This window comes from Stenella coeruleoalba, assembly GCF_951394435.1.
Source record: "Stenella coeruleoalba genome assembly, chromosome: 17".
NCBI lineage: Eukaryota > Metazoa > Chordata > Mammalia > Artiodactyla > Delphinidae > Stenella > Stenella coeruleoalba.
The window spans coordinates 65934759-65954845 of NC_137163.1; the positions used below are offsets into that span (position 1 = coordinate 65934759).

The following is a 20087-nucleotide window of genomic DNA, read 5'->3' on the forward strand; positions in this document are numbered from 1 at the left end:
CAATAAAGTATTGATTTATATAAGTAAAATATTGACTTATGTAAAATTCTGTAAGGGAAAAGGAGCCAATGATTTATGAAAGGTGGCTTCTTCTTACTGGAATACGAGAAGATCTGGGTTCTTGGAGGAACCTTTAGGAATTGGGGGATATACCTATATTCAAATCTGGGCAGCCTGGAGATGACTGACATCCAGGCTATGAAGATCATACAATGCCTGTGCTTTGTTTCAAAAAGAAAAATGAAAAAAACCTTAAGGAGACTACCCTGGTTACAACTGCATTAATATTTCGAATTATGGATTATTTTCCCTCCTGCTTTCTATAATCTTGTTATATTAATTAGATAATAGAGTTTTTTTTTTTGATAATAGAGTTTTTGAAAGAGAAAATGCCTTTTCTCCCACATCTTTGTATAATTCAAACCTAGCCTTAAAACGGTTTTTAAAATATGTATTAACATCATATTGTTCTAACTTGTTCAGTCTATTTACCCTTAACTCTAAACCATCCTAATGTAGCACATTCTCATTTCACCAGTGAAAAACCATCCGCAATACATGTTCTCTCCATTTCTGAAATAATACCCTATTTTTTAGTTGTTTATCATAACAAAAGTAAATGAAAGCAAGCCGTGTCTCTGAAAGCAGAACTGTTACACATCCATTATTAAACACTTCAGAATGAAGGGTCCTCACTTGGGGTTGTTCCCCTTTAGGATATCAAGTCTTAGCCCGTGTCTGGCCATTGCCAGCATCTCGAGGGGCAGGCCAGAGAGAGCAAACACATGATCTGCCCAGCAGTGTTGTGCTCTTCTCACTGGTGTGTGTGGTCACATAGCTGTTACTATCTCATGTATACAAGGGTTTTTACAAATCTGTCCCAACGCAGCCTAGACCTATATCGCCAGGAGTGTGGTGGTCCAGGTCCACTGAAGTGGTTGGCACTCTCTTGCCTTGGCCAAAAAGAACTGGAGTGGAAAGATGCTGTCATTCCCCCAGCTTCCGAGGCTGCTTTGGTCAGCTTGGAAGCTTAACAAATTAATAATGCTCAGAAAGGGATTTGGGGATTGAAAGTCTGGCCGGGGCTTCATGGGATATTCTCTGTGATTTGGGTTTTTAATTCGAATATTGATTATCAGTTTTTACCTTGTTCCTCTTAGCCTCACCTCTCTTTTGGAAAGTAAAGCATTGACGTGTGTATCAGCTAATGTGATTCACTTCCTGAGGAAGGAAGTTGGGGTTATCCACATGCCACAGCACCTGTTTCTAAGTACATATGGGAACAATTTTAACAGCTTTTCCGAACTGTAAAGAGTGGCAAGTCCGTGTTGTGAAAAACTTCGTAGTAATTGCCATCTCGTATTTCTTAGCCAGGGGCCCGTGTCTGTGCCGGTGAGGGCCTGAGCTGTTGGGCTAACCGTGTATTGAGAATGGACGTCTCGTACCAGAGTCAGATCGTCTGGTGTTCATACATGCTGACTGTGTTTCCAGTCACTGTATCTCCGTTTTCTCTGGCTTGCCTGCAGGCATGATTGGTAGTAATGCTGCCCGGCCCACCCTGCCATCTGGGGAATGGGCACCTCAGAGTTCTGCTGTGAGAGTCACCTGTGCTGCTACCACCAGTGCCATGAACCGGCCGATCCAAGGAGGTATGATTCGGAACCCAACAGCCAGCATCCCCATGAGACCCAACAGCCAGCCTGGCCAAAGACAGATGCTTCAGCCTCAGGTCATGAATATCGGTAAGGGAGTTCCTGTGCTCTTTGCTTTTCATTTTTATCCTTTCTTAGAAGAAGAGAGGAGCAAGCTCCATAAGTCCTGTCGAGACATGCTGCTAATTTGCGGTTTAGGTCATCCCCCCACGTCAAGCTGTCATAAGTGGGATTTTGCTGGAACTCTGTATAGGATCATAGAATTGCAGGTTTTCCGGTTACCTAAGAGAACCCACTACCTTTATGATGTTTTATTTTCGTTAAATTATCTAATTTCAACTTTTGCAGGGAGTGAATTGCACTGTAACACTGTAAATGTTACACAGATGATATTCTGAAGAAGTATTTCAGTGGTGCACCAGTGGTTCCTAACTCTGCATGGTCATCAGGACCTTAAAATGCAGATCCCTGGGCCACTACCCTAGACTATTAAACCAGACTCTCCCAGTTCCTCACTGAAAGTGCAGGCTCTTAGAGAGCATCTCACAAAATGTAGGGATCACTAGAATTCTATTTGGATACAGTTCACATGTTATTAAAATTAATGATCTGATACACTGTGTGATACCATTTATATGAAATGTCCAGAAGAGGCAAATCTGTAGAGAAGGAAAGTAGATTCGTGGTTTCCTAGGGCTGGGCCTCTATGGGGAGAATGGGGAGTGACTCCTAAGGGTCATGGGGTTTCTTTTGGGGGGAATGACAACATCCTAAAATTGATCATTGTGCTGGTTCTACAACTCTGCAGATACACTAACACCCACGGAATTGTACACTTTACACGGGCTAATTGTATGGTATGTGAATTATATCTCAATAAAACCATTATTTTTTTTAAAAAGTAATGCAACTCAAGATTTTCTTAATCATTGACATACTAACCTTCCTCTTACCTCGTACATTAGCATAATTCAGATACGTTGACGTTCACGTACTTTTTCATATACTTGGATATGGTGCACGATGAGTAAGCGCTAAATCGTTAATGGAAAAATGCCAAGATTGTTTTTTTTTTGGTTTTTGGTTTTTTTTTTTTTAATTAAATTTTTTTTTTTTTTTTGTGCGGTACGCAGGCCTCTCACTGTTGTGGCCTCTCCCGTTGCGGAGCACAGGCTCCGGACGCGCAGGCTCAGCGGCCATGGCTCACGGGCCCAGCCGCTCCGCGGCATGTGGGATCCTCCCGGACCGGGGCACGAACCTGTGTCCCCTGCATCGGCAGGCGGACTCTCAACCACTGTGCCACCAGGGAAGCCCACCAGGATTGTTTTGACACGATAACGCAGAGCGCTCATCCTACCACAGCATCGGTTTTCTTTTCTAGTTAATTGCTCAGCGCATTTTGGCTTATTGTTTCTGAGATGACGTTCACGTTGCCTTTCTACAGAGAATGTACTTCAAATTAATAATGTGTGATTCCCAAACATAAATTCACATAATTTGAGGCTTACGTGAAAATACTAAGAATGGCCAGATTTCCATTCAAAAATAAACTGGGAAATTTTTAAAATGCTAATTCGTTCATTTACAAATCATAATAAATACCTTATATCCAGAAATTTCATTTATCCTCAGTGTTTCTTCTCTGAATGGCACCTGGCTTTTGAGCTTGAAATATGGCTCTGTGAGCTTCACTGTGTAGCTGAATTTCTCTGATTTTTAATAAGCTCGAAAAAGCCGTGAACTCAACAGAAAAGTATCTGTTGTAATGGAAAACAGGTCTACAGATAGTGATAATAAAATCATTAAAGAGCTCATATCATGCATTAGCTTTAATCCTCTACAGAGAACTTCTAAGAAAGAGCACATCTGAGTTGTCTGGGCCACCTTTCTGCTCCTCCTTCACTCAGACCAGCACTTCTCAAAAGTATGTCCAGGACCTCGATGCCCTTTTAGGGCGTCTGCCAGGCCAAAACTATTTTCATAATAATACTAAGATATTACGTACCTTCTTCACTCTCATTCTGTCATGGATGTACAGTAGAGTTGGCTAAAAAAATCTTGTTTATGTTGCAAACAAACAACGTCATAGAAAAAGAAATCAGATTTGTGGTGGGCAGAGGGGAGGTGGGCAGAGGGGAAATTGGATGCGGGCGGTCCAAAGGCACTGACTCCCAGTTATAAGTTCCAGGTACATAACGTTACAACAAGGTCAATGTAACTAACACTGCTGTGTGTTATATATGAAAGCTGTTAAGAGAGCAGATCTGGAGAGTTCTCATCACAAGGAAAAAAAATTTTGTATCTATTTGAAATAATGGATGTTCACTAAACTTGCTGTGATAATTATTTCATGATGTATGTAAGTCAAATCGTCGTGCTGCACACCTGAAACTTCTGCAGTGCTGTATGTCAATTATATCTCAACACGACTGGAAGAAAAAAATCTTGTTTACGTTAACATAGTGGATTTATTGTGATGACTTTTAAATGAATTAATAATCATTTTTTCTTTTTCCAGTTTTAATTTCCAATATAGTAAATATCAGTGAGATATAACCCACATACACAAAAGCTGTACTTTAAGAATATAAAGACTCCTGAGTCCAAGGGCTTGGAAATGCTGATCTAGAGTCTTTAAAGTGGGTGATTAGGGCTCCCCTGGTGGCGCAGTGGGTGAGAGTCCGCCTGCCAATGCAGGGGACACGGGTTCGTGCCCCGGTCGGGGAGGATCCCACATGCCGCAGAGCGGCTGGGCCCGTGAGCCATGGCCGCTGAGCCTGTGCGTCCGGGGCCTGTGCTCCACAACGGGAGAGGCCACAACAGTGAGAGGCTCACGTAGCGCAAAAAAAAAAAAAGTGGGTGATTAGCCTTGGTATTTCTTGCCTTTTTTTCTATTTCAGAACAAAAATTCTCTTATTATTTTCACCTAATTATTATTGCTTCTGTCTTTCTCTGTAAACTGTATATTTCTCTTTCTATTCTATAACCAAAACGGATAACTTTCCTTAATACAAGTTGTAAGATTTTGGAATTGTTTCCTTCTCCCATTTCAGGGCCATCTGAATTAGAGATGAACATAGGGGGACCTCAGTATAGCCAACAACAAGCGCCTCCAAATCAGACCGCCCCCTGGCCTGAGAGCATCCTGCCGATAGAACAGGCACCGTTTGCCAGCCAGAACAGGTGAGTCTTGAGCGCTCAGGAGGTCCCGGAGAGTAGAGTTCATGAGTGCCGTGAGTTATCTCAGACCCAGGCCAGAAGTTAGTCTGGTCCTTTTGAACAGTTGGTGCCTGACCAGTTTTCATGTATTCAAACTATATCATTTACTGGACTGGGAGTACAGGGATTCGGGGGGGCGGGGGATCCAAAAATCAGTTTGACCTAGCACATGCCTTTAAAGAAGTTATAATTTAGTTGGAAAATAAAATATGTAGACTAATTAATAACTGTAATATGAGCTAGTATGTACTATAAATGCCCTAAGAGAAACAAAACATATTTCAAGGGATCATCCAATTGGGGTGATTGGGGAAAAAAGCTTCAGAGTCTTGAGTAAAGGTATCATGTCAGGAGGCAGAGATGGCAGGAAGCCAGTCCATCTGGCAAAAGCAGAATAATCAGAGTCCTGGAGGTCACAGAAGCAACACAGTATGTTTAGGGTAACAGAGAATAGTCTAGTTTTATGTTACATATATTTTACCACTTTAAAAGAAAAATAAAAGTATCAGAAGATTTGGCCAGGGACTTCCCTGGTGGTCCAGTGGTTAAGACTCCCTGCTTCCGGAGGAAGACTAGCAAATGATGGAGCAAAAATGCACATTTCGTCTGTTGCATTCAAAGTGCTATAGTTCAAAAATGTGTCAGTGAAATAAATGCCTGAATGTTTAAATTTTCATAAAAAGTAGCCTTTAAAATATATTCAGATAAGAAAATGTTCTGACCTGTGTATACTGTCCAAAATCATTAAAAAAATTATTGGGGTCTTAAATTTGCTGTATTTTAAAAACACTGTTGCATACATTCATTTTGTATCAAGTAAAGTCACAAATCCTCCTTTTCCAGCTTAAGAAAATATATTGTATTTACCTTAAATTTTCATGATTTAATAAATATTTAATCTTACTAATTTTTAATGCTTAATAGGAAAGAAAACTAAACCAAAGATTTTTTTTCAGAGTGTTCCCATAGCTCGCAGTTGAGATGATGACAGTCATTTTTGCACAGATTCTTCTTCAAGAATTCAGTTCACAGCTATTGACTTTTTTCCTCCCTCTTATAAAAGAAATAAACTATACTGATATATTCACACACAAAAAAAGACTCCGTGCTTCCAATGCAAGGGGCATGGGTTCGATCCCTGGTCAGGGAACTAAGATCCCACATGCCACGGGGCACAGCCAAAAAAGATTTGGCTGGAAAAGTAGATTAGTAATGGAATAGATTTATAGAGAGTCTTAAATACCAAACTCTTCTTCAGCCCTTTTTCTTTCTTTCTTTCTTTCTTTCTTTTTTTTAAATATTTATTTATTTACTTGGCTGTGCAGGGTCTTAGCTGAAGCACACAGGATCTTTGTTGCCTCGTGCAAGATCTTCACTGAGGCACGCAGGATCTTTTTAGCTGCAGTGTGTGAACTCTTAGTTGCAGCATGCGGGATCTAGTTCCCTGACCAGGGATGGAACCCGGGCCCCCTGCATGGGGAGCACAGAGTCTTAACCACTGGACCACCAGGGAAGTCCCTCAGCCTTTTTTCATTAAGCCGTTGAAGAAGTTTTTAGAAAAAGGAAGTGGTATATGATCAAGTTTGATTGAATTTTTTTTGATTCTGATTATTAGTCTAATCATTTTTGTTTCTTTGTAGGTAATCTTTTCTAATTGCTTTTGAAATATTTTTAGAATTGCTATACAGTAGTCTTACTATAGTGTGTCTAGGTGTGGATTTATTTATTTATACTGCTTGGTATTTGGTGTATATTGTGCTTATTTTATCTGTGGATTCATCAGCTCTGGAACTGTAGCCATTATCTCTTTATGTACTGCCCCTCCGCCATTTTCTCTATTCTTTCTTTCTGGGATTCTGGCAAGACATACGTTAACCGTCTCTTTCTACATCAGATTTTTTAAAACTTCTACCCTCCTTATTTCTTAACCCATGTATTTTCCATCTCCCTGTCTCTCTGTACTACATTTGGGATAATTTATCCATATCTATATTTCATTTCATTAATTATCTCTTTAGCTATGTTTAAACCAATTATATTTTTCATTTCTAAAAGTTCTGTTTGCCTGGAGCCTCTTACTGTTTGCTTATTTTTGTGATTCCATCTTTGTATCATTAAACATCACATTCATCATTACTTTCTAAATTTCTTGATTCGATAATTCCAATATCTGGATTTCTTGTGGTTCTAAATCCAGTGATTGACTCTTGCTCGTGGTGGCCTGTTTCCCTGAGTAATTTGGTAATCTTTCATTGGGAGTTCCTAGTTGATCTTTGTCAATGATCCAGCAGGGGGTTAAAGTTGAAGACACTTTTCATGCAAGGGAATTTGCATTGGTCTCTGCTGGAGGTGAGGGTCTCCGCTCACCACTCTCCTCAGTGCAGTCCAGCACTCTCCACTCAGCTCTTTCACCTGGCTGTGGCCCAGTGCCCCAGCTCTCAAGGATAAAACTTAGGTGTTGCTCAAGTTTTCACTCAAAGATGGTTCTTGTTCCATTATTCCCTGCAAAGACAGTATCACAGTCATGTTATATGCATAATCCCATGGTTTTTAAGCAAAGCACTGGAAGCAGACGTTGCACAGGCGACCTTGAGGCCCATGTGATGGTGCTGCTTGGCCACTTGGGTGGGCAAAGAGCCCCGAGGCAGAGAAATAGTTAGGAGCCTAAGCAGGAGTCAGTGTGGGCACTTAAATGATGGAGGCAGTGTTTCTGGTCAGTAACCATGTTAGAAAACAAACTGGAGGAATTCTGCCTTGAGGCTCACATGTAGAAAGTTCGGGTTGGAGCCTCAGTGAAGACCTTCCAGACTGATCGTTTTGTCCTTTGGGGATTATTCTAGTCTAAAATTATGAAATACTTTTATCAAATTCACAAATGATGAAAGCAGGGTTTCTCAGATTTTATAAGGGTAGAATATCTCCAGAGCTTCTTGTTTAAAAAAACAAAAAATACTGATTTCATAGTGACTCTTTTTACCCTGGGATAAAATGCTTTTGCATAGCTCAGAACTGTGGTGTGGTGCCCATTTTCCTTTCTATATCTTTTTTTTTTTTTTTTTTATAAATGAAAAGTAACTTTATTACTGCGGAAGCGAAGAATGTATACAAGAAAATCTAGATTCTTTCTCCTCATGCACTACTTTGGTAATAAAGTTCCAAATATCAACTATGAAGATACTTACAAGGATAAATCTTTCTTAACATGTGCCCATTTACTGTGTGGTGGACATTTTTTCATAGAAATCATATACTTAAACTAAATATAATCTTATAGTTTACAAGAAGATTAGAACATTGTATTAACAGAAGACGAGATTATATTTTACTGCAAAATATTATAAAAGTGATACAATTTTGTGGCTCTTAAATGTTTAATTACTTGAGTTGAACAGGGGAATGAAGAAGAAAAAAAGCCCAACAGAAAAATCATCAGGACACGCCTCACTTTAAGATTTTTTGTATTCGATTTGTTCTACTTTCACGTCGTCTCCAATTAGCTGATACACGTAAGCGACAACTGTAGAAGCCTGGATATCCATCAACACAAATGAAGGAATAATGTTCGTTTCCAAGGCATTATATGCTCCAGTGGCAGAACCTGGATTAATGTAGAATTTATTTTCATGCGCACGTGCTTCAAATTTATGTGTGTGTCCTGAAATAAGGATATCCATATCAAACTGCCTCTGCAGCAGGGCTAACCTGGCCACATCTCCCCGTGGAATAACTTCATGTCCATGGATCAGACCAATGTTGAACTGCCCAACAGTTACAACTTTCTGTTCTGGATAATTCAGATTCGCATCGAAGTCTCCTCTCACGGTATGAACATCACCAGCCAGAGTCTTGAGATAGTCATAACTCTCTTTGGTACAAAGGTTTCTAGTGCAGAGAATGTGCTGAATCTTTCCTGGTACCAGCAGTTTTTTAAAATTTAGCTGGCAGACTGTTGCACTGGTGTGGGATGTGCAGGTCTCCTAATAGCAACGCCAACTGGAGATAGAACAGTCTTCATCTTTAGAGGGGGATCCCTTCAGAGATGGATTGAAGTACATAGTTAATGTGGGAAGCATCCTGTCACTGGGCTCTGCTCAGTCACCCCTTTGTATTATCTTAAGAGAGTGGTAAAGGATTCAGAGGATTCAATGAAGTTTTAAAAAAATAGCAGAAGATGAATATGAGTCTAGCAGTATTGGACGTGTGCGAAAAAGTTGGGAACTAGTTATTTCACTGAAGGAAAAGATGATTAGGGCAATTGCTTAATAACTGTTTTAGGGAGATAAGGAAGAGAGGGTGCTCGCCAGCTGTATTCCATTCACCTAGCGGGAGAAACTAGTGTCTTCCAACCCCCCTGTGCCTGTGAACCACCTTTGGGATCTCATTGAAAGGCAGGTCTGGGTGGAGCCCAGGATTCTGCGTTCCTAACAAGCCCCAGGTGATGCCAGCACCGCTGCTCCTCCGACGCGCTCTGTGTGGAAGAACAGACCAGAACCGCAGTCAGTCAGTGTGGCTCTTAGCTGGCCTAGCTGCCGAGGGCGGGGTGTGGCCTCCACCACCGAGCACTCTTCTTGGGGATAGAGCATCGCGTAAATAACCTCCGTGATCGTTCTTGGAGGTGGTACTTTCTCGGGGTCCTTCCAGCTCTTTGAGTCTGATTTCGTGGTGTCAGTGAGTATTGCGCGTTTTCTAAATATCTTTATTGGATATGTTAAAAAACACACCCATTTCCATGGAAACCTGCACATAGTAAAAAGGTAGTCGAATAATTAAATCCAGTACCTGAGAGCTGGTTTTGGATGAAATGTCTAAGATTAGTTTCTCAGGGCTTCCCTGGTGGCGCAGTGGTTGACAGTCCGCCTGCCGATGCAGGGGACACGGGTTCGTGCCCTGGTCCGGGAGGATCCCACATGCCGTGGAGCGGCTGGGCCCGTGAGCCATGGCCGCTGAGCCTGCGCGTCTGGAGCCTGTGCTCCGCAATGGGAGAGGCCACAACGGTGAGAAGCCCACACACCGCAAAAAAAAAAAAAAAAAGATTAGTTTCTAGGGAAAACTGGGCCCAACGTTAGGATTTTCACTGTTGCCCAAGCAGAGGAAGGGTTCTGTTAAAGCAAAAATGAGGACCTTCCCGGCTGTCCAGCAGCTGGGGCTCCGCGCTTCCACTGCAGGGGCTGCGGGCTCCATCCCTGGTTGGGGACTGGGATCCCGCAAGCCACACAGCACAGCCGAAAACCAAATAATAATAAAATGGAAGAATTCCGAGTACACACTGAGGCCAGCTACAGAGTCGGCTGGTTCAGTTTGCTGGGGGCGTTTCTGTGACTTGCCCTGCCCTGTTCTCTTGTTGCTGTCAGTTTTCTTTGTAGAAGAGCGCTGTGGACAAAGCAAAACATTTCCACCACTTTTAAAGTTATTTATTTCCGTTTTTCCAGCCACTTACCCCTCTTCTTTTATTTTAAATAATTCAGTTTGGAAGAAATTTATAACCAACTTTATGGTAGCCTTATTGTCATAGAAATCCAGAAATGATGGATAACAAAGGTTCTAACCACGTCTCTCTTTTGAAATAAAAGCAAAGCAGTGCCTTTTTAAAATCCCCTTTATAAGTATCACCATTAATATTTTATATTTTTACTGCCTACCTATTTAGGAATAGGTTTTTAACTGTTCTATGAACCCAGCATTAGTTTATATACACATTTCAGAAAGACAGTAGTTTAGCCCTTTAATCTCTACTGTATTCACATAGTTATTTATAGCTGAATTTCCATTCTCTGTAGTTTCATTGTGGTTTTTCTTCCTTTATTCATTTGGTATGTAAAAGAGTTGTTTAAAATATAGCCCCAAATTTATGGATGATTTTTTGATGATTTCTATTCGATTTATAAAAGTGAACAGTAGCTGCCTTTCATGAAAGGCTTCCTTTCACATTAAGTTCAAAATCTCTGAGTAATTTGGTTTTCTCTTGTTCGTAGTGTGTCTAAGGGTAAAGGTTCTTTGGTTGATTCTTTCTCATCATGTAGTAGCTGCTACTTTTTTGCAGAATTTTGAAAACACACATGAAAAGTGATAGTATGGTATGATTTCTCAAACAAGAGCTCAGAATAGATCTTATTCCCCTTCTTATTACCATCTTTAATGTCCTGCTAGTCTATAAATAAATGAAAGTGTAGATTTCAAGAAATAAGGCTTTTATTGATGATGGATTAACTAGCTTCTGCTAGTTCATTACTTACCATTTTGCCAACTTGGGGCCTCTGTGTGTTCTTCCCTTTATGCCTCTGAATTTTATCCTTGACTTAATATTATTATTTTTGTCAGCCACCGTCTAGATTGTAACTATATTTGTAATTGCCCAAAATGTAGGAAACTAATTTCTTCATTATGTTGGCAGCCATTATAAAGTTGGGATTGGAAGTCTGGGCCAATATTTTTTTCTATAAGCCAAGTGTATTATGATGTTTCTAAGGGAAGTGGTGTAACTCATGGTATGCCCAAATTTGTAATACCAAGCCACAGCGCAGTGTATTTTTCTGAGTATAAACATGTATTTTTCTGAGTATAAGGTATGATAACCTGGCTAGAGCAAGAAGCTTTTATTTTCACTTGCTTGCTGAACCTATGCAGTTCAAGTACTGGTCCAACAAAGAGATTGAAGATGGCCTCACTGGGCACAGTCTAGGGTTGAGGTTTCTAAATAAATGCCAACATCAAGCCAGCATAGTGCAGTGAGTGGTACTAGAGTTGAGAGGAGAGTGGGAGTGGTCCAGAGTGTCTGTGAAGGAGAAATGCCGAGCCCGGATGGGAAGGTAGAATTGCAGTTGGAGAAGAGGGTGGGAAATGTGGAACGGGAAGTCTTGGCATCATGGTGGGTATGCGGCATCCTCTGGAAAAAGGCCAGTTGCCCAGCGTGGCTGGGACCCACAGGGAAGTCATGGGCATTACGTTGGGAAAGGTTAGGCTTTACCAAAGTGTGTGTGTCCTTGAATTCCACCACCACCAGCACCCTGTCCCAGGGCCTTAGACATTGCGAGTCAGCTCAGTAACGGGAGAAGGAACCTGACAGCATCGTATCGGGAGAATCAGAGAGAGGCTGTAAGCCGGAAAGTGTCTTGAAGGTCCCAGCTCCAGTTGAAGAGGGCCTTGACCAAAGTGGGAATCTGGGTGAAGCATTGGTTTAACGTTTTTAATTAAAAAAAGAAAAAGCAAATGGGCTATTTTATTATGTGGGAAATCGTTTAGATGCAAATGAGCATCAGTAGTTCTTTTTCTTTAAGCCTTTGGATGTGTCTTCCTGGGGGTGGAGCTGTCTTCCAGAGTACCAGACGGAGTGTCCTCTTCCTTCTGACGCTGGGTTTCAGGCAGGTGCAAACTGGGCAGTCTGCCTTGCCGTGGAGCCCGTGCAGCCTTGCTCGGGTTAAAAGGGAGTCGGTTTCACATTAGCCGGTCATCAGCAGAGAGATCTGGGATGGGGGTTGTGGTCGTGTGGGAATAAAAGCTTCTGAAGAAGCAGAAGTCGAAAATTGTGAAATAAAGCTAGAGGAAGAGAATATTAACTAGCATCTTTGGGGAATGAGGTCTCAGGCCTAAGAGAATTTGGTAAATAGACAGCATCCACTCTTGGCTGACTTGAGCTCCTTTGTTCATGAAATTGACCGCATCTAAAGTGGGTCATTGCTCTTGGGGGAATCCCCTCCTCTCTCTGCTTCCCTGACACGCAGATCTGTGGCTGTCCTCCTCCTTGTTGCCGCTTTTCTGTGTCTGCTCTTTCCTCCCACTCCCTGAGTGTGCAGTGTTCTGGTCACAGCTGTGTTTAAAAAGTTGACTCTGGGAGAGTGTGGAAGCACGAAGGGCAATGGGGGAACCATTCCAGTGGCTGATGTCTTCCCGGGAACCGAGGCCATGGTGGGAGAAGAGGCAGGTACAGAGAGAGCCCCGGCCAGGAGCACGGGCCTCTGCCAGCGCTGGCGAGCGCCCTAGCGACGGGAACGCTTGGGTGGAGCGGGGTGGGCAGCGTAGCACACACGCTGGGCTCAAGATGGTACCCCTCACAGTGCCTCGCAGGCTGTGGGACGTGGGCTTGGAGCCGCGGACCGCCGGCGAGCAGGGTCGTCGAGGGCACACTTAAGTGGGTGATTTTCTTCACAAGTCACATGGGCTAAATGGAGAGGATAGAGTGTTTCCAGTGCACTGGGTTAGAACTGTTTGAAACTGACTTTTGGCTTTAATCCTCAGCATTTCAGGATTCTGGGCCAAACTGGCACAAAGCGTATGAAACCGGTTAGATAGGTCATTCATCCCTAGGTGAATCTATCATTGCTTAAGAATGAGGGAACTTACCTGTAAACTTTATCTTCTCCAAAACATATAGTAACTTTAAGAGTACAAATTAGAGTATCATTTCCCCTTTTGCTATTACAGTAACTCAGAAGCTCTTTTTTAAAACTCCCCAAGTTTGTCAGTTAATTTAAATTATAGGAGTTTTATATACCATAGAATTTGGAGTGCAGTGTTATGGTTTTATCACCAGTCACCTTATATAATAACAAACATAATTTGCATGTTCCTGGTCTACTTTTATTGAGTAACTCAGGAAGTCTAACGACCACGCTCCTTGAGGATTTTAATAAATGTTTACAAGTCCCACTTATGCGTGACAGAGAAACGTCCTATCAGTCCAGCCACGTGCAGTCTAACGGCAGCTGATTCAACAAACTCAATGGAGCTTTTATGCTCATAGTGTCCCTCAGATGGGTCTTCAGAACCTCATGCGAAATGAGACTGCAATCAACTGGCCTTTTTTGCTAAAATTCAGGAAACTCCTTTGACTACTTCAGTGCAAAGTAAACACATATACTCTTGAAGAGTCAGCGTGGGTTTGTGGGAACGTAGTGGTCACCTAGGTCGGTGTTGAATCCCGGCTTTGCAGCGTCTGCCTGTGTGATCTCCACCACAGGGTCTGACAAGCTCTCCAGCCCTCAGCGTTGCCAGCTTTAGAGCGGGGGCAGTAAAAACAAAGCTCACAACATCCGACGCCTAGGTGTGTGTCTGGCTTATCTCCGTTAGGCACTGGATAAAGTCTGTCTATTATTTAGGGTGGATGGTTGTGTCTGGCTGGTATAGTATTTTACTACTTTTGTCTTTAAGGGAAAAAAAAAATGTTCTCTAATCGACTAACTTTTCCACGGGCCTGAGATGAAGTTTGTCTCTACAGGCAGCCGTTTGGCAACTCTCCAGATGACTTGCTGTGTCCACACCCTGCAGCGGAGTCTCCAAGTGACGAAGGCGCTCTCCTGGACCAGCTGTACTTGGCCTTGCGGAACTTCGATGGCCTGGAGGAGATCGACAGAGCTCTGGGGATACCCGAGCTGGTCAGCCAGGTGGGCACAGGGCGAAGCTGGTGGGGACCGAGCACTTGCGTGGGCACAGAGGTACCTGTTCTCTTTGGTCGGCAAGTAATCTGCAGCCTGCTTTTTAGAATGCTTTCTTACCTGTTAACAAGCCAGCTCTGTGTGCTGTCTCCCCCACTCCTTGTTACTCCCACATCAAGAATGGAAAATACTGAGAATGAGTTTGACCTGTACTTTGGGTCAATTGAGCTGAAAGGCGGAAACTCAAGTCCAGCTCATCTACTGACAGGGAGGAACATGCAAGGGGCAGAGAAGCCAAGAACAGAACATTGCTGCCCCAGCAATCCAGAACCTTCCATCTAAAAAGTAGTATCCTTAAAATGGTTCTGACAAACCTAGGGGCAGGACAGGAATAAAGATGCAGACGTAGAGAATGGACTCGAGGACACAGTGGGGGGAAGGGGAAGCTGGGACAAAGTGAGAGAGTGGCACGGACATATATACACTACCAAATGTAAAATAGCTAGCTAGTGGGAAGCAGCCACATAGCACAGGGAGATCAGCTCGGTGGTTTGTGACCACCTAGAGGGGTGGGATAGGGAGGGAGGGAGGGAGATGCAAGAGGGAGGGGATATGGGGATATATGTATGCATATAGCTGATTCACTTTGTTATACAGCAGAAACTAACAACATCGTAAAGCAATAATACTCCAATAAAGATGAAAAATAAAAAATAATTTTAAAAAAAATAGGGCTTCCCTGGTGGCGCAGTGGTTGAGAGTCTACCTGCCGATGCAGGGGACGCAGGTTCGTGCCCTGGTCCGGGAAGATCCCACGTGCCGCGGGGCGGCTGGGCCCGTGAGCCATGGCTGCTGAGCCTGCGCGTCCGGAGCCTGTGCTCCGCAACGGGAGAGGCCGCAGCAGTGAGAGGCCCGCGTACCGCAAAAATAATAATAATAATTAAAAAAAATAAAAACTAGTATCCTGGGCTTCCCAGGTGGCGCAGTGGTTGAGGGTCCGCCTGCCGATGCAGGGGACGTGGGTTCGTGCCCCGGTCCGGGAGGATCCCGCGTGCCGTGGAGCGGCTGGGCCCATGAGCCATGGCCACTGAGCCTGCGCGTCCGGAGCCTATGCTCCGCAACGGGAGAGACCACAGCAGTGAGAGGCCTGCGTACCGCAAAAAAAAAAAAAAAAAAACTAGTATCCTCAGTCACTCTTCATCTTAACATTTGTGGGCTAGTGATAGGAAGCTACTTGTGCTAAAGAATATGTTGCACGTAAGTTAGCAGTAATCTCTTTTTTTGGCTGTTGGGTCTTTGTTGCTGCACACGGGCTTTCTCTAGTTGCGGCGAGCGGGGGCTACTCTTCGTTGCGGCACGCGGGCTTCTCATTGCAGTGGCTTCTCGTTGCGGAGCATGGGCTCTAGGTGCATGGGCTTCAGTAGTTGTGGCTCACAGGCTCAGTAGTTGTGGCTCGTGGGCTCTAGAGTGCAGGCTCAGTAGCTGTGGCACACGGGCTTAGTTGCTCTGTGGCATATGGGATCTTCCCGGACCAGGGCTTGAACCCGTGTTCCCTGCATTGGCTGGCGGACTCTTAACCACTGCGCCACCAGGGAAGTCCCAGCAGAAGTCATTTTAAAGGTAGCTGCAGTTCATTCATCAGTTTGCCCTCTGTGTGGATTTAGCCACAGTCATATGGGGACTATTTAATATCGATGGGAATGTAAAGACGTTAGCCAATCTTAGTGGGCTTCTCCCTCCTGGTGATTAGTTGGTGACATAAAGTCATTAACTACATCAAGAGTACTTTATAGCAACAATATAATAAATAACCTAACAGTCTCATGAAATAACTTAGGACTTTTCTGAATCTGGCTACGCAGCCCAGTTTGTGTGAAGCAGGCATCCTGGTTTCCTATAGAGTCACCTGGAAAAAACAATGAGTCTCACTGCTGTCTTCCTCTTTTCTCAGCATGAATCGTCTTTATTTCTTATTGCTAAGAAATACCTTCCAGGGTTCGCTCTGCTTCATGGTCATAGGATGTATCGTGAGGGTCTGTGGGAAGGGAGATACAGACCCATTGGAAACCTCTCTGAAGCATTCAAAACAGCCCTGTCATAATCCCCACGTTCAGCAGACATAAGTGGGAGTTAAGACTTGATAGTTCATACTGAGAACAGCAGAATGGAAAGAAATGACTTGAGGTTACATGATATAACCTGAAATAAGAAAGGAAAATGGAGTTGAAGTATTTCCTGTGTGGCTGGCTTGCTTTGCCTTTAGTGCTGGTGAGAATTTAGCATTCAGTATTGTTATCCCTGAGTTTTGTCTAAGTGACATTTAAAGATGTGATTCTTGGGATTGCTGAGTGACTCGGAGCGTTGTTTTCATCAAAAGTGGTATCATTTCATTAATATCTTCAGTCTCTTTTTTTCTCATTTATTTGTGTTGTTTCTGTTTTGTCTCATCAAATCCCTCATGCTTATATCATATTAAACTGAATTATAGAAATAGTGATTAGGTGGAGTCGGGAACTGTAGAATACACGTGGACTTTATTTGTACTCATCAGAGTTGTGTGTTTTCTTTAAAAATGGATATTAAACTTTCTCTCTGTTAAAGATGGGCAAATATTTAAAGATCTGAGATAGTTTTGTGGATGTAGTTAGAGCAGTAATTCAACAGTGAGTGGTTTCCCCCAAGCGGGCTCCATCCACATTTTTAAAACTACTACGGACAGGGGAGTGGACCCAGTTCTCACGGGTCCACGTGACCTAAGCCCAGGATTCTGGGTGGCCCCAAGCCCTGCTCTCACATGGGTAGACTGGCTTGAGGAAAGCTTAGGCCGTTACTAGGCTAAAGCAAACCTGAGAGATGATTTTGCTGTTGCGTCCTTGCCTCCTGTCTGCTGGGAGGTTTGTGGCAGAAAGAAGAGGAGAATGAAGCAGGTGCACCTTCCTGCTCTGCGCAGAGTCATTTAGGGCCACCTGCATCGAGGGTGCGCCCCTTGGAGGAGTTCTGGATTTTCTGCAGCCGCCTCCTTCTGACCCAGATAGGGTAGCCCTAAGAAGCCAAGGATGATGAACATGTTAGATACGGCTAGGAGGAAATAAGATGGTGGCAGAATGTGGGGCGTGTAGGGAATTCTGACGACCACAGAAAACAGTCAGACACAGGTGGTGTTTCACACTGGTGAGTGGCTCAGGTCCCACATCACAGACTCTACTGGAAGCCACTCCTCACTAGCCAGACAGGCTTCCTGCAATTTGCTGCACATCTACAAGTCTCAGTTTTGTTATCTGCAAAATGGGAATAGTGGTGGCACCCCAACACTGCCGAGCCCAGCCAGGTACCAAGGCAGCTGTCTAGTTAAAGTGATTAATACAGGTGTGACTAATCAAATCAGAACACTTAACACGCGGGAATTCCCTGGCGGTCCAGTGGTTAGGACTCTGCCCTTTCCTGCCAGGGCCCGGGTTTAACCCCTGCTTAGGGAACTAAGATCCCGCAAGCCGGCAAAAAAAAACAAGCCCCTTGAGGCGTCTAGGGGACGTTCGCATTCTTCCAACTGGCGGCATGAGTAGGAGGCATTCCGTAGTCACAGCCCATCTCTCCCTTCCCTCGGAAGAAGTGCTGCGGGGAGTCAAGCCTGACCCCTGCTTCTTACCTCAAGTAACTGGATCTCTGGAACAGAGGCATTTTCTGGGAAGACAAGTGGAGTCAAGGTAGAAGTCCCTTTGTGTAGTAAGTGCAATAGCAGAAGCCTCCAATGCAGGGCAGTGAGAGGAAACAGCCTTCTGTTCGCTTTGCAGTTTTCAGTGGCTTCACTGATTTGTTTGTTATCGGGGGCTTTCTCCTCAGAGCCAAGCGGTGGATCCAGAGCAGTTCCCAAGTCAGGATTCCAACATCCTGCTGGAGCAGAAGGCCCCTGTGTTCCCACAGCAGTATGCATCTCAGGCACAAATGGCCCAAGGCAGCTACACTGCCATGCAGGATCCAAGCTTCCACACCATGGGGCAGCGGCCGAGCTACGCCACGCTCCGTGTGCAGCCCAGACCCGGCCTCAGGCCCACGGGCCTGGCGCAGACCCAGCCCAACCAGCTGAGGCTTCAGCTGCAGCATCGCCTCCAAGCACAGCAGGTGCGTTCCTGGCTGCGCCTGGAAGATCGGGGGGGCGGTGCAGGGGCGGGGCACAGGGAAGGTGGACGTGAGCCTGGGGGTCCTTATGGAGGCCTTAAAAGCTCCTTCTGTCCTTTCAAAGAGGGTGAAAGCGTTGCCACGTTACCTTACAACTTCCATACTCCTTTCTGCTTCACCTCCTTCCCTTCTTTCTCTCTTCTGCAATAACTCCACTCCAGCGTAGAGCAGCTCTTTGGTTTCCTGGCTCTATTATTTACTGAGGGGCTAACCTTGAGCTCTGTGAGCCTCAGTGTTTACATCTGTACAATGGGGTCGCTGTACAATCTCGGGCAGTATGTGTGTGTCTGTGGGGCCCGGCACAGTTTCTGGCCCAAAGGGAGCTCCCAGGACAACCATAGCTCCTGCCATTCATCCTATCTTGTGGCCAGAATCATCGCTCTTAGTGGAGTGGTGGCATAGGGTGCTGCGTTATGGAATACCTGTTTAGCTCAAGAAAGTGTGTTCTCACTGAAACAAGCCTGGACAGATTTCTCTCATATGGTAAATAATCGTGTTGTGGGCTTTAAATCGCCTCTCCCTTTTTTCCCTCTGCTTTTTTCCTAATCTTCTTCTTGGCCTCCTTTTCTGATCATTCCACTCCCTTGCCCCCTTGCAAACAGTGTGTTTTCCAAACTGTCCAGAATAACTTCTCAGCTATCAGCAATGGGAAACCTCAGCGATGACTAGCTTTACAAGGGGATCCAGGTACAAGCCATGTGGTTTCAGTGTCCAGCAGCAAGCAGATGTTGGGTTGGCGAGGAGAGGGGAAATTTCTTGAGGAAGGTGATTTGAAATAGAATATGTTCTGATTAAAAATATATTGATTGCCATGTGTATGCGTTTAGAATCGCCAGCCACTCATGAATCAAATCAGCAATGTTTCAAACGTGAACCTGACTCTGAGGCCTGGAGTACCCACACAGGTAAGGGGCAGACCAGCCGTCAGCTTTTACTGCATCCGCTTAACTTCTCTTGTCATGTCTTCCCCCTTGATATCCCACGTAACGTAACTCGTACATAGATCCAGATCCACACAGTGGATGTCGTGTCATTCGCTTTTCTTGTCTGGTCTGTTGCTTTTGTGGTTCTCTCCTCATCACTGCCATGTTTATTGCCAGGTACAGTCAATTATCGTTATTCACACTGGTTGTGTTCAGAAAAGTTACTGCAAACACTGAATTAGCGAATATTGAACTGTTGCTCCTAGGAGAAATAAAGGGTTCGTTTCCTTTGAGCCTCTCGGTCAGATTTTCATGAATCAATGTGTGTTTCTGTTTGAAGACGCCTTGTTTAATATATACTGTTGATTCACTAACATTGAACTCACAGCCAGCAGCACTGTAACTCATGCCTGCATGAAGCTCATTGAACTCCCAGATTTTCCCCATAAGGCACATCGCAGCCCCCTGTGCTTATCTAGGACCCTAGGCAGCACTTCTCAGGAGCCATTTTAAACAGCAGAGTCACCAACAAAAAGCACGACAATGTGAAAAACGTGGAGCTAAATAGTCCACAAAAAGGACAGTTGTGCGCAGTACGAGAGCTGAAACGAGAAGCAGTGCCGCCTGGTTTCAGCCTCAGGTGGGAATGGGCGCGTTGGGCTTCTCACATTTTTTGCTGCTCTGCACGTGTCCATAAATCACGACAGTGCCGTGAGTATTGATTCTGGGGTGACAAATAAATGTTAGCA

General features: G+C 44.2%; 1 protein-coding gene and 1 pseudogene across 14 annotated transcripts in view; one reads left to right on the forward strand and one right to left on the reverse strand.

Moving 5' to 3' along the window:
- NCOA2 (nuclear receptor coactivator 2) overlaps positions 1-20087 on the forward strand; it is a 358377-nt gene that overhangs the window by 328999 nt on the left and 9291 nt on the right. For all 13 annotated transcript variants that reach the window (XM_079902510.1, XM_079902511.1, XM_079902512.1 and 10 more), the window contains 5 exons: positions 1527-1742; positions 4706-4835; positions 14083-14248; positions 18080-18358; positions 19243-19320. In XM_079902510.1, the coding sequence (XP_079758636.1) occupies positions 1527-1742; positions 4706-4835; positions 14083-14248; positions 18080-18358; positions 19243-19320 (869 nt within the window). The remainder of the gene's footprint in view (positions 1-1526; positions 1743-4705; positions 4836-14082; positions 14249-18079; positions 18359-19242; positions 19321-20087) is intronic.
- On the reverse strand, positions 6893-9454 carry LOC307176036 (vacuolar protein sorting-associated protein 29-like; annotated as a pseudogene). Its single transcript has 2 exons — positions 9320-9454; positions 6893-8864 (listed from the first exon to the last, which is right to left on the reverse strand). The product of its transcript is annotated as a vacuolar protein sorting-associated protein 29-like (transcript).